At 39.8% G+C, this 14,501-nt stretch overlaps 2 protein-coding genes across 2 annotated transcripts in view; one reads left to right on the forward strand and one right to left on the reverse strand.

Moving 5' to 3' along the window:
- The window catches only part of TMEM186 (transmembrane protein 186), a 14,489-nt gene extending 11,759 nt beyond the window's left edge, over positions 1-2,730 (forward strand). Inside the window, exon 2 of the mRNA XM_085303400.1 lies at positions 568-2,730. Coding sequence (XP_085159526.1) covers positions 568-1,305 — 738 coding nt within the window. The 3' untranslated portion in view covers positions 1,306-2,730. The remainder of the gene's footprint in view (positions 1-567) is intronic.
- Positions 2,731-3,822: 1,092 nt separating this feature from the next.
- The window catches only part of ABAT (4-aminobutyrate aminotransferase), a 36,002-nt gene continuing 25,323 nt past the window's right edge, over positions 3,823-14,501 (reverse strand). The window contains exons 8-15 of the mRNA XM_085303381.1: positions 13,869-13,931; positions 13,040-13,103; positions 12,167-12,315; positions 10,503-10,640; positions 8,963-9,130; positions 8,043-8,189; positions 6,662-6,773; positions 3,823-5,295 (exon numbers count right to left, since the gene is read on the reverse strand). Coding sequence (XP_085159507.1) covers positions 5,174-5,295; positions 6,662-6,773; positions 8,043-8,189; positions 8,963-9,130; positions 10,503-10,640; positions 12,167-12,315; positions 13,040-13,103; positions 13,869-13,931 — 963 coding nt within the window. The 3' untranslated portion in view covers positions 3,823-5,173. The remainder of the gene's footprint in view (positions 5,296-6,661; positions 6,774-8,042; positions 8,190-8,962; positions 9,131-10,502; positions 10,641-12,166; positions 12,316-13,039; positions 13,104-13,868; positions 13,932-14,501) is intronic.

The raw sequence follows: 14,501 nt of genomic DNA on the forward strand, positions 1-14,501 counted from the left end.
AGCGTCTGTCCTGCGCCGCTCGGAGCCTCGACCCGCGACCGTCGCCGTCTCCGAGCGCGGCCTTGCGCGCAGTGCGGCCCCAGGGCAGCGCTCGTCTGTGCCCGCTGCTGTACTGCTCCGCGCCGCAGGCCAGCCCCCTTCTAGCCCGCTTTCCCACGGCGTCCCTGAGCTTGGCCCTTAAGTGCTGATTGAACATTGTGCGGGTAGCCAGCAGTACCGGGTCTCTTCCCCTCTGCTTTGGGGACCCTGCAGTACTGCTCCTTTCGCTTCCGAGGCTTCTGCCAAAGTGGAGAGCCAAGGGTACCATAAGGTTTTGCTCAGTAACCCAATTTTGGTATCAGTTGTTACAAAAAGTGTTTGCTGTCTTCATCCGCAGAGATGCAAGTGTGAATATCGTTTTCCCAACATAAAAACCTGTGTTAAGTGTACAGTTACAATGAGCTGAGGTGGGAGGGTTATGCTAGCTGCGCTCGAGCTGCATCAGAAACAGGTTTTGAGCTATTCATTTGCTTACAAAGACAGTACAGGAAAACTTAAATAATATGCTGTGGGAATATTTTCTTGTAGGCTAGACTCTGCATAATTAGGAGAAAAGTCTGCATTACACCATCTTTGGGGAGATGTCTACAAAACGAGTTCTGGACAAGCTTGTGGAAAAAAGAAGATAATCGCCCATCATGCTTTTTTGGCACATGGGTGTTTTTACAGCCACAGAACTGGCGAGTTAACGGTGTTAATGCTTACTTTGGGATGCAGCAGATGCAATCTAAGTGTCTGTGCAGTTCAGCCTCTGCTAATGTTGTCCAACCTAAGGCTGTGGATGAAAAAACTGAAGAGTTCAGGCTGGTCTACAGATTTCCAGGGATTAAGTACTGTAGAGTGCTGTCAAGAATGAAGCTGCTACAGACTGCTATCACTACAGTCATGTTGCCTCCTATCTGTTACCTGTATCTGCATGGCCAGGTTTCTCAGACTATCTTGTTATATACAACTAGCATTGCTTGCTTTGCTGGTGTGATGTTGTATGGTATGAGCTATTTTTTCAGACGAATCATTGGACTAATCTACTTAAACGAAGCTGGCAATACTGTCAAAGTGGCCCACTTGACCTTTTGGGGAAGACGGAAAGACATTCTGTGCCCATTAGAGACAGTAATGACTTTAGGTGATGTTGGAGATGGTAAAGAGGAGATGCTTCTCCAGTTCAAACGGTATAATAGTACAGATATCTTATATTTTACGCTTAGGTTTGGCCAGATTGTAGATAGAGAAAAGTTTATTCAAATATTTGGAGACCTTGAGTGATACAGCAGCTGATTTCAACTGATTGTGATTTTTGCATGGTCATTGTGCTTATTCTTCTGTGAAGTTTAATGATTATGTCAACTGACACAATTCAATTGTTCTCTTATACAAAGTCTTCTGGCAAGTGAAAGCAGGAGTGGTAAAGAATGATCCCATATACTTAGTTTAAGGTGTAAGTAGGCTCTCTTCCTACTTCTACTTACTTCCTTCTTACTTCCTACTTCTTTGGATACAGTAAGTGTGTGCAGTGCAGTCATTGGCAGCTCTAAATCACCTTACTTGGAAGGTGCAATTACTGATGCAAACTCTTGCAACTTGCCTGTTAGACTGAGTGTTTTTGAATGTTAAAAAGCATTGATGGGAAATGCAGTACCATGTCAGAGCATCTTCACTTTCAATCAATTGTTCGTTTTTAGGAAACTTTGGACTAACTGTGAAGCCCCTTGAAATCATTTTTTCTCATACAAGCATATAATAAGTAGTGCAAGATGTTACAGAGCTATATAGTCATGCATTAATGAAATTATGGGATAACWGGAGAGACTGATATATAATGACATAGCAGTTTTTCTAGCAGATAAAAATCGATGTTAAAGAAACAATACTTTGACCAGCTTCTTAGGAGTGCTAATGATGGCTGGAAGTGATCTCCTAGCAAGCTCTTCAGGGAGGTGAACTAACTTGGCAATGCAGGGAATGCATGCTGCAAGATAAATAGATAGTTAGTTGTAAGGGTAAGTTACAGGCTGGAACAGCATTTCAGGAGCCTTTAACAGAAACTGCTTTCCTACTGAAGAGGAGGGGAAAAAAATACACCTGAATCTGTCAGTTAGAGAGACAGTGTATGATCCCTTGATCAGTGTTTTTTGTTTGTATCCTAGTCATCATCTTCTGAAAACGTGGAAGACCCTGCTCTTCATTGCGTATGTTCATGTTGTGTTGTTTTAGGATACAGAGCTGAATGGTACACTTAATCAATGCTGCAACACTTGAGTTGCAAACACAGGAGTAAATACTGCAAAATACCCTTCTACTTACTGGATTTTCTACTTACCCCTCCCTCCCACCCACCCTCCAGAATCTGGGTTAACTTAAAAGATAAAAGGTAAATCAACTAATAGCTACGTTTTATTAGGGCTGAAAGTGTAATAGGTGTGGTTTGTGTTCTGTCAAACTATAGTCGATCAGCTCGGCATCTATGCCATGAAAGACAGTGGCTTCATTCTGTGATGTCAATAGGAGTCTTCCATTGCTAAGATCAAGACCTGGCTAGAAATTAGTGTTTTAAACCCAAGAAGGAATCAAGCCTGATCACTTGTAACATGTAAATCTCTTTTAATTGTCAGATGCATGTTTATTACTTCAACTGCTCTTCCAGTTGTTACTTCATTTGAAGCAATGGCAAATAAACTGAACTCTCCGCAACAGGGAAGTCTGGAGTGTTTTTTCCCCCCCTATTTCTCCCTAAGACCTATTCAAATCTCCGTCTCTTGGTGGTGGATCAGTAGATGTGGATAACTAAAACTGCCCTTAGAATGCACAGCCTGGCCACGATTTCATATTTATTAGTGTTGAACTTTTCAAAATGTCTTCCAAGTTTTTTTAAATTTTGACTGATGGAATGGTATAGCAATATCAAAAGAAAAAGAGAAATTGCTCTTGGCTTAATCATGATGGCAGCAAGATACTGGTTGACTGAAGTGGGCTATATGTATACTGTGTGTTCTGGATACTTGTCTTTGTTAGAATATATTTAGTCTGCATTAAATGTAAAATAAAGGGCTGTAGAGAAGAAGTTCATTTATAAATATTTATTTAAGAATATTGATTACACATGAGATGTCATTTTTATGGATCTGTGTACAGAGTTACGAGTTACACTGTGAAGTGTAGTTAAGTATTTGTTTAAACATTTATTTGGCACTGTCCACAGTACACTGTAAACAATATTAACTTTATTATGCTTCAGCTGCAGTGCTTTATGTATTCTCTAACATGATTTCATCAACATGTTGCACACAATTAGACAGTTACTGAGTGTCAGTAAAAATTATAAAAACACCTAGAGTATTCATAATAAAAGTGAAGATGTGGTAAAACTTCAAATTACTGGACCTTTGTTTCTGTAAAAGTACAAGACTTGCTAGAGACATTTACTAAAACTACTGCACTGATATGTTGGACAAACTAATTTCCAAAATGTGGTGAAATATAGTCTCAGTTTGACTTTCCTCTCAATGATAATATGCTTGCTAGGACAGTGATGGCAATGAGGCTTTATTGAACACCTGTTCACCAGTCCTTTGTGGAAATCAAGATTTTCATGATATTTGTTTCAAAAACTTGCTCAGATTCTGACCAGCGGGCACCAAAAGTATGGGTTCTGTATAGAGTATTACAGAAATCCCATTATTTTTAAGCTAGCAGAAGTGAGATTTCTTGAGTTCCCATATACCAGTACTCAAAAACTGTAAGGAGAAGACCACAGTTAACACTTATTAAAGCAGATAGATAAACTTTGCACATTTTGGTAGCTTTATTAAAGATTTAAGTCCCTTAACTGCCTTGTATCTTATTACATACTTTAAAATTGTGTTTATAATGCTGATAGGGCAGTTGTAAAGTCAGATGTGGTCCCTGTTTGTTGGTGCATAACAAAAACGTTAAGTTTAGTATTCAAAATTCAGATGCTTGTTAACTGAGAGAAAAAAAAAAAAGGCACCAGACACTGTTCAAGTAAGCCTTAAGCATATAGCAGGTATCAAAGAGGTGTCCAAAACAATTATCTGAAGATAAACAGATTAATGAATTGTTGACACGTTTTGATCCTGTGGCTTTTCAGGAAACCCCTGAAGCATGCCTGCCGTAGAATATACTATTAAAGCAACAGAAATACTTTGCATTTTAGATGTGCATTTAAGACTAGACCTCAAATGTAGTGGCTCTGATGTCAGGTAATGGCTAAGATAAAGCAATTCAGTTCTGCTGCAGTTTTACAAAATATGCTAAGGTATTCGTGTAGAACTTGTAATATCTAAATGAATAGCTATTATGGTATATCATAGGCAAAAAGTAAAATAATCCCAGATCATTCTAGATTGTTGACAGAGATGGAAGTATGTGCTTCACATGATACTGTAAGTTTTATTAAATAATGTACTTCTGCATATAATTTTCTCTGTACAAGTCTGATTGTAAGAGACAAAAGTTTTAAAATCCAGGATGAAGAAAGAAGTATAAATACTTCAGTTCTACCTACTCTGAAGCATTATGTGTAGGCTGGGTACAGTAGTTGATGGCATCCTGATCCAGCTGGGTATGGCAGACTTCTGTATTCAGGGGAAATAAAGCTGACAATTATTCTGCAAAATACTGTACTTGGCAGTGGTGGAAAGCAGAGCTTTCCTTGAAACACCTATTTTATCCCAGCTACCGTTAGAGAATGGCACTTTCTGTGTGGCAGGCATGTGGCCTTAACTTTTATGCCACACTTGAAGGCTTGTTGCTGCTTTTGGACATGAGTAAAGCTACTGTGATTATCTGTGAAAACACAGACTGTACTAGGTCATATTTAGACTATCAAAGAGTCAGGGGCAGGAATGTAGGGAAGACTGCAATTAACATGACCCAAGCCTGAAGATGGAGGGTCACAGCTTCTACAAAGGCAGGGTGCAGGAGAGCTGCTGGTGACCAGTACCAGTGCTCTGCCTGTGTCCAGAATTTGCATGGAGCAGCTTGCCTTGGGCAGGATTACAGAGAGAACACAAACTTCAGTTTATGACTTTACACTTATCTTGTAAGTGGAGAGATATGAATTAATGCAAACTAATTTCATTATCTGAGCTGTTCAAAGCAAGGAAGCTGCTTTTTACTTGAAGTTTGCTAAGATGTCACTGAAAATGTTCAGGAAGAGGTGTGCATGATGATCCTTGAAGATCAGTGTTGGACGAAAACGAATTGATCTGTCWCCACAGCCTCCCAGCACAACACCTAGGACAAGAACAACTATTTTAGTCATTTCCATCCTTGCCAGATATTCAAAACATACTGGTCTCTCCGAGCAAAATTAACTTCACTGCTAAGGGCCAGTATAAGCTTTCCATCTTACCATTAATGATATAAAGACACAGCACATCATCAGTGGTGTTAAGACCCGCAAGCTTCACAGCAGCTCAACACTGCAATGCCTGTAGCTGCTCTGCAAATGCTTGAAATGGTGGAATTGGTCCAAGTGTCAAAGGAAAGCCTCCATTCAGAACACAGCTCAAGTAGCAACTAAGACGTCAACGTTACAGTACTGTACAGTTTGAGCACCTCAATTCCAGAAAAAGGCACAATAGGTTTCTTTGCCTCTTTTAAAAATCACTTCATTGTTACGTGAGTACTTCTTCATTATGAAATGCAAAAAGTTAAAACATCTAAGTGCTAGCAGATTTTTTTTGCAGTACCTAAAAATGCAGACTGTTCCCTTGATTCAAAAATCAGTTAATTTTTTTGAAAGGTTTTTGTACTATGAAAATCCATACTGTTGAGCTGTGTCAGTTTGCCTTGCCTGTAAGCTACCTTGCCTTCGTGTACCATGAAACCTTTTCCCCCTGCTAGCTTACTTTCTAAGAACAAAGAATACTGCTGTCTTTTACACCTTAAAATTTTGGTTTGGCAATAGCTCAGATGTATCATGCCTGCTTTCTTCTAAGAGACAGGGCAGCTGTGAGTAATATCAAGAACTGCAGCAACAGTAAACTCAGGGCCCACAGTTACAGTCAAAGAGAATGTAAGGCTTCAGATCCTGAGGCTAGGATTCTGTTCGGAAGCTTGAGACCTCTGAGTCTGGAAGAGATCCTCTCTATAGTCAGTCCTCTAGTCAAAGAAGGATGTATTTGTAGAGCTGTGCCCATTTTAGGCAAATTTTTCTATTTCATTATTAGCTATTCCATAAAATTCTTAGTTCTCCCTCTGTTTTCCTGTCTGACAGTTGTATTAACTTTCTCTTAATTATCCCGATCTGTTTCTAGAAGCAAGCCATGCATAGCTTCACCTCAGTTTACTGCAGAGGAATATGAAAGAGGTATCAGAAATAATACATCCTGCATAGTTTCTTCCAAAAAGGTCAGACATAAGGAGGAAGGCAGACATTGTGCATGTGTGTGCCTATACACACCCCATGCAACTGACTTGTTCAGATGTTTATGAAAATAACACTATTTCCAGAAAAATCTAATGACAATTTTGCTCAGAACTTGCTTTTGTCCACTAATATTGTAGTGCACGTATGCCATAAAGAAAAGGAAAATTTAAAGCATTACATATCCAGCTGTTTATCATTTTAAGTTAATTTACAGAGAGACTTTCTTACCTTTGTTTCTGGCTACTGTAATTAATTTGTTTCTAATTGCATCATTTGGAGTGTCAAATGAACAGAATGTTCCTCTTCCTCTCACTCTGCTGATTAGATGGGGGTAACGAGCCTGCAATGAAAGGTAAGGAAATACATATGGCAGCTGCTGAAACAGAGGGCATCTGGTGGCAAGCTCTCATTATGACACATGGAAAAGCTGCTTCCTCCACAATTCTAGCAGAGTGAAACTATTGCACAGTCTGATTTCCTGACGACTTTGTCTCCTGTTCAGCCATTTCTGACAACATTCTGGATAGCTGTAGACTTTAGAGCTGCAGAGCAGGCAGATCCCTCATGTTTTCAGGAGCTAAATGTTTGGAGCAAGAAGTGAGAATGAATTTGCACCACTGAGCATATCTTTCTTTGAGCTTCATTAATTGAGCATAATGCAGCTTGCATCTAAAATTGTACTCTGTGCAAACCTGAACAATCTGGAATGGGGGCAGAAAGTAGCTCATCCTTACTAGTATACTCTGCCCCACTAGTAAGTGGATTTCAGTCCTGTTGTTTTATTTAAGAGCAGCCTTTCTTGTTTTGGATAGCGGAAGTTTGGTTGGATAGTAGAAGTTGTATTCTGACCTTTCCAAAGCACAAAGTCAAGGGTTTTTTTGTTTGTTTGTTTTCCCTTTTATTTTCTTTTTATGTTCTCCTCTCTGCAAATGTCATAGAGAGAGCAGGGGCTGTATTTGTGCATGTCCCTACACTTGTGGTGCACAGGTGCCTTTTGAGGCCACCGTGTGCAAACCTGCCCTGAGATGCCTGGCTGCTTTGCCTTGCTCATGTGGGGCTCCACAGTTGAAACTGCAAAGAGATTTTCTGTACTTAGTTGAGGATGAAAAGCTGTAATTTTATTGCTTAGAGGCCCAACTGAATTGTAACAGAATATGAAGGCACTTTGCTTTAGAAAAAATTTGGGGGGTTAGCAAAATGCTGGCTGCTTGTAGTGATAGAGACTTCTAGCACAATAACTACACTAGCTGCAGTTCATACCTTCAGATATTTTGTGGGTGGCCCTTTTATATAAAAGCAGTGTTATATATAAAAAGAATCCCAGCATATATATTACAAAAAATATAAAACATTATAGAAAACAGCATTTTATAAAAGCAGCTACATAAAACCAGCATTCTTAAGTCAGTAAAAGTAAGTTTACTTCAATTCAAAATTTATTGAGACTTGCACTGAAGTACCTAAAGCAGTAAATTACGATCAAATTCACTGGTCTAGTTGCTAGCTGGAGATGCCATTGTCCAGAGTGTCCAAGCTCCTAACTGATCAGCAAATTGATCCTAATCCACTTTTCTCCTTTAAATAGATAATAAGTCTTCCAAATATTTACCTGTAAATCCAGCAGCCCAGTCAGTAGTGCTTTGCCTGCATGGGTTGCATTGTTTAGAAGGTCTTCTCTTTTAATAACCTTAATAACTTCAGCAAGCATAAGGTTCTTGGATGGCTCTCCAAGCCAGGTGTTAAAAATCCGATACGGCTTAGGAAAGAATGGAAAGAGGGTTGTGGAGCATGTTAACAGGCAAATCACCATAATGCTCTCCACTTAGAAAAGCAAGTCATCAAACTGGTAATACAAATACCTGGTATATCAAGAAACTTGCTCATCTCCCCAGCATCTTTCTTTTGTTGTTGTAAGAGCAAAAGACAATGCCTGCCTTGCTCAGCAGAAACAAAGATGGACTACTGTACGCTATGGATTTAGTATATTTTCTCTTGCAACTGGCAGCTCATTGAAACACTGCTATAGATAATACGGGAATCAGCATCATATATACAGGTTTTGTATTCAAGCTTTATGTATGTCCCTCGCCCCTCCTCCCTCATTAGTTCATTTTTTTCATTTATTACATCTAAAGTGATGTTAACAGTCAAGAAGAGACCTTACTGACAGTGCTTACATGCAAGCTCTGAAGATACTAAGTTGCCCTGCCAAAAAGTGGTGTCAGTTTGTGGCCAGATTTGGTACTGAAGGTTAGTTTAGTGGGTAAGGCTATATATACTCAGTTCTCCGCTCTTTCCCACCAGTCTTGCAGCCTTGGTGACTGAGAGAGACTGGGCTAAAGTTAAAGAAGCAGGTCTGCTATTCACTTGTGTGTAAGCACATAGCAAGTATCTATCAAATAGCAGCTCCATCTAGCTGCTATTGGAGCATTGCTATGGGAGCATGGACCAGCACATTACAGTTACTCAAGAATGAACCACCAGGACCCCCACAAAGTCCAAATAAAATTGAAAAAAAAAAAATCTTACAGCATTTGGCCTGAACTCTTCTTTGTGGAAGAAACCTCCCGTCATCATCTTCTTACTAAATGTTACCACGTCTGCTGGATCATCCAGGCCCCAGTGTTCATGTGCCCAGAATTTTCCTGTGCAGCCACCTCCCGTCTGCACTTCGTCCACTAAGAATGCACAGCCATGCTGTGGAGATAGATTGAAAGTGCAGGGAATGTGAGTCCATATTTCCAAAACAAAAGTACTTTGCCAGTGAACAGATAAAGACAAGCAAAGTATATGTAACATTCATCCCTTCTTCTGCCTTCACTCTTTCCAAATCTCCCCAACCCAACACCACTGCCACCAGCTTTCCTAATCAGGCTTTCAACTCATTTTGCATTAGATGTCACAGTGAGAAATTCGGCTATTTTTCAGAATGGCACCAAAAACATTTTCTGCATATATCTCCAAACACAATATATGTTTTTATGTAGTCTAGCCTTAACCATTTCTAGAGGATGCATGAAAACACCTAGGAGGCGACTGAGTGCAATTTTCAATGCTTTGGACAGAAGTAGAGCATTAAGAACCTCATGTTCTAGTTGTCTTTTAAATAAGAAGTCTCTGCCTCCAATCTGAGCCAGGCTTTTGTGGCATAACGGCACTAGCAGCAGAGTAGTCTAGGGGCCTAAAATCATCCTAGAAGACTTGCCTTTTCAGATGAGTCCACTGTAAGAACCAGTCATTTTGGCTGACAAAGTGCTTTTTTATGCAGAGGACTATTTCATTGAGACTAGGGCACAGGGAGATCTCAAGCCAGACCTTGCAGTCTAAATATAAACCTATTGCTAAGTACTTTTGGCAACTTTTAGACAAGACAAATTGATTCACCTTGTTTTCTTTCATATCCCCCCTGCTATAAGCAGTTGTTGACAATGAGAAAAGCTGCTGCTTCTCATGGAAGAACAGGATCCTATCCTGTTACCTGTGCTCTTTACAAGTACACATTAGTTTCTCCCACAGATGTTTGGGGGAGGGAAGAATGAAATAGGTCTTACTGAGGGCCATCACTTCTAAACATGTAACTTTACATTCCAAGTATCAAGACATCTGCCTATTTTCATTGCTTACTTACTGGAACATCATCACTTACAGGTGGACTCAGCTTGTGTTTCTGCCCCTTTTTGCAACTAGAAACAATCAACAAGTTACCCTTATCCATATCCATCTCTTCTGAAATTGCTTGAAACCACCGAGCAAATCAGCATTACCATTTAAAGAATACTACTGTGAAACCCATAGTTAATAAGTCAGAATAGTTTCTCTGTTCCAGAATAAAATTTGACTGAGGAAACCACTTAGTGTGCAGTAAATAGAAGAGAAAATACTATGCTGACTATAAGGATTGCTTATATCTGAATACGTGTATATAACTGTCTCAACAGCTACTGAAGAGGCCTGTGAGAAAGCTCTAAAAATGCTTAGAGGGGGAGAGGTGGGAGAAAGTCCTTTGGAGACAGGAACAAATACTTGCATGTTCAGCTGCCTCTGAGTGAATAGCGAAATATTTGGTTACCTTTCTGGCAATATCTCGTAACTTTCTGAAAAAGTCATCTGAAGCATGGTTGTCCCCACCCTCTGACTGTATTGGTTCTACAATGATTCCAGCCACTATCTTCTTCTTTTTCCTGTACTTCACAATCAGGTCTTCCACCTAAAAATCAAACACACACTTATGTTACGTTTTCCTTTCAGGACACTTGTACATTTTCTTCCAGAAAGATTAGACCTCAACACCAGAATTTCAACTTCCTTGATGCAAAAGCCATTTCTGGCTATGAAGGCATCAGGAACGACAAGAAATTAAGTAGCTGCTTCAGAATTTAACACTGACCTGAATTATGCTAAAGTTTGAACCATACTGAAAACTACATTATAACTAGAAAGCACTTTAGCTTGCATGCTAATCTACATTAACATTGGTTTGGAAAGTCTGTCAAATTTCAACTGAATGTATCATGGAAACTACTTCAGTTTACTACACCATTGTTGTCATTCCACCCAAATAACACAGAAGAAACTCATCTACTGTATTAAGAAGGCAATCTGGCAAGTTTGCTTTTTCTAGTCACCCAATGCAGACAATTTAATCAGATGAAATAGTACAGAAATCCAGTTGCTGATCAGGGCTTAAAGGGAAGTTTCAATTATGCCTGTAGTTGCTGAGATTAGTAATACCATTTGTGCACTTCCAGCTTTCAGGTCCCACAACCAGTGTAGGCTGTATAAAGCAATGTTTCCTGAGGGGAATCGCTGAGCACTTTGAAGTCTTTTGAGCAGGTGTTCAACATTTTTTTTTTAAATAATAGTTTCAAGTTTGTAGGTTGATTATTTGCATCCTACTTCCCCTTTTGATAAGCTGCTGGGGCAAACAAAGGGAAGCAATTTGCTATGCTTTAATTTTCCCTGAAGTTACACAAGTTTGAATAAGAACTCCCTGCAATCCAACTCGGCACACCCAGCCATGCAGTGCTCCATTCAGGCCACCATAGCCCATTCTTGGGTAGCTAGTTATGATGTTCCAGATTTAGCATTATTTTTGTTCCAGTCACAGGGCACATTATGCCTTGTTCCTCTCAGCAGTCTCTCAAGAATGAGCCCTTGCCAGTGACAGAGCCTGGAGCCCACTGAGCCCAAGAGAGAATCTTCCAGTTCTGGTATCTGGACACAGTTTAGGTTAAACTCTGTTCCGCCCAGCTTTCCATTTTTGCTGGGCTAGGAAGGGCGCAAAGTCCCTGCAATAAAGTCCCTCTGGCTCATTTTCAGCTACCCACTCACCTCCTGTACTTGTAGGATCAGACTTTACTCTAGAAAACTATGTTTTAGGAAAGCTGAAAAAGCTATTACAGGTTCTGTTTTCAGCTGATTGCACACACTTGGCTTTGTACATCCCTCTCCAAGATGTGGCAGGCAAGTTCACTGTGATATAAAAAAAAACAATCCTTGCAGATGAAATTTCACTTTGATATGATTTACGTAGACTTCTGTTATTCAGAGTAAACTGACCATTCTTTTGAAAGGCAGGGATAAACTTCTAACTGTAAACAACAGTGAATGCTGTTTTAATCACATGCTGTTCCAATCCCTGAAAACACTCTTAAGTAAAAAGCAGCTAGTCCTGCTGATGCTATTCATTATTCCAAAAAGAAACTGACAGAAGACTGCTAGTGAATTTTTTACCTCTTCTAAACAACGGGCTTCTTCCTGTTGATTCTCTTTCACAAAGTCTTCCAAAGGATACTTTAGTCTTGGAAATGGAGCAATGGGCCAGTCCAACGATGGGATGTCTAATTTGTGAATTGCTTTAGAGTGAGTTGTAGCTAAGCAACCTAAACCCAGAAAAACAAGAATTAAAGCATTATTTGAATAGGAAGAATACAGAAAGAAAGTTTCCAAGAGGTGAAAAACTGATTAACACCAAGACTGAAGAATTCTCTTAATTGCCCTGTGTTTTCATTTGATTTTCTGAAAACACCAAGTAATTGGACTGCGTCAAGCTTAAATAACTTGCTCTAACTTCTAAGCATCAGATCAGGTTCTACATACACTGTTTGAAAAGAACAGAATCTSTGTGAAATCTGATTTACAGAACAGCAGTGCTCAAGACTAGGTAAGTTTCACCCTTCCAAAGACAACTGGTTGCAAAGCTCAGAGTTACAGCAGTGTTAGGTAACATGTTTAGAATAGGGACTGATTTATCTAAAATGGTAAAAACAAGCAACGTTGTTTGCATACTGCAGTAATTTTACCTCATGATTTAGATTTTTACTAGTACAGATAGGAAACCTTGGATCCAGAATGAAAGTAAGGGATCTTCTGGAAGCAGATATTCAGAAGATCCAAATTTAAATTGCTGTCACTCAAAATAAATATTCTGTTTCAGTACTGATGGAGCTTCTAAGGCAAGCCTTCAATAAACTTACAGCTTCCATTGATATTATCTAAGAAAATACTTCTCAAAAACCTCTTTGAGATAATAACTTACTGCAGTGGCTGATACCAGCTGAGAAGAAGCAAAGGAAAGGCAAAGGAGGCTGGCAGTGCTTTTCTTACCCATGGTTCTTCCGTGGAATCCACCCATGAAGGAGAGCATGGCGTAGTCGGGGCAGCCGGGGGGCTGAAAGCAGACCCAGACATGTCACGGCACAGTTCCCGCAGACAGATGGCGGTGCAGCTCGCAGCAGTGCGACTGCAGCCAGCCTTACATAACCCAGAACAGACCTTCTGCTCCAAACCCACCCACCGGCTGGGGATGGAGAAGAGCAGCCTGAAGGAATTGAATGCTGGGTCACTACAGAAGTGCCAAAGATCAGGCTAGCAGCAGCAAGTTATTGATTTCTAAGATATTTATCCCCTAAAGGAGATTAAATACACTGTTGCCTATAAAGTTTTGTGACTGGCAAAAGCAACACTACTTCGGTCAAAGCTGAATGGGACTTCAGGGGCTTTTTAGCTGCATCTTAATTTCCTGATGCTGCAAGATTACATTTAGTCAGTCAAATTTTAACTAACCCCTTGATTAGCTCATTTAAGCCATAATATCACAGTTTCTGGAAGAATTAAAAGAACTTGACATTATTTTATTTGTAAAAGTCTGCATGTATTAATGATCTCCATGGACCCATCTATCACCTGGACCCTTCTCTAGCAGATGGTATCTCATGACAAAAAGAAGATTTTCTCAAGATTCACAGCTGGGGAGGATGCAGGAGAATATGAGCAGCGAAGCTTGATATCTGCTGGAAGCAGCTTGTATTTAACCTTTTCTTAAGTTTTTCAAAACTGAGATTTCACTTCAGAGATGGGAAAACCAATTTTTCCTCAAAGCTTCCCATATAAATCAAGCCAGCACTACATCTGTAGATGTGGTTGAAAGTGTTACCTGGTTAATCATGCAAGATTCCAGTTCCTCTTTTGTGACGTTATTATGGCCCCTCTCCTTGTTCTGGGGAAAAAAAAAGGAAAAAAAGTTTTCCCTCAGTTGTGATCAATAAATGAATGTGGCTGAATACCAGCATTAATAATGCTGGTATTCCAAACTACAGGCAAAGAAAATGTTGAGCTTGGCCTTTGGATACTGACTGCATACTGTAATTTGCATTTCAGAAGACAAACAAATTTAAGATGCATAATTCCATGAGCTTTAGGACTAGCTAAAGGTTTTCTGTGGATCTGGGTCTTATATCTTCAGCTCTGAATGATGTTTCCCTGCACTCAATATGTTAGCAAGGTCTCTCTGCTTGGCAGATCACCAGATATTTAGTAAGAGAGATTCAGAACCTGTTAGGTAAGACAGTTGAAGGGATTTCTGTCCCAGATACCTCTTTACAAAGCATGTAGAAGCACAGTTCTTTGAAACTCCTGCAGTTTTGGCTGAAATCAACCCAGAGGTTTACAAACAGACAGAAATGACACAAAAACTTTTTTAAGGAGGACTTAGACCCAAATCAGCCTTACTTGTATATTTTATCGTCTGATTCTTTCCAAAGCCCTTCTGTCATCCTAGCATATACCC

This window comes from Rhea americana, unplaced genomic scaffold (genome assembly GCF_003343005.1).
Source record: "Rhea americana isolate MKP2758 unplaced genomic scaffold, rheAme1 scaffold_10, whole genome shotgun sequence".
Classification (NCBI taxonomy): domain Eukaryota; kingdom Metazoa; phylum Chordata; class Aves; order Rheiformes; family Rheidae; genus Rhea; species Rhea americana.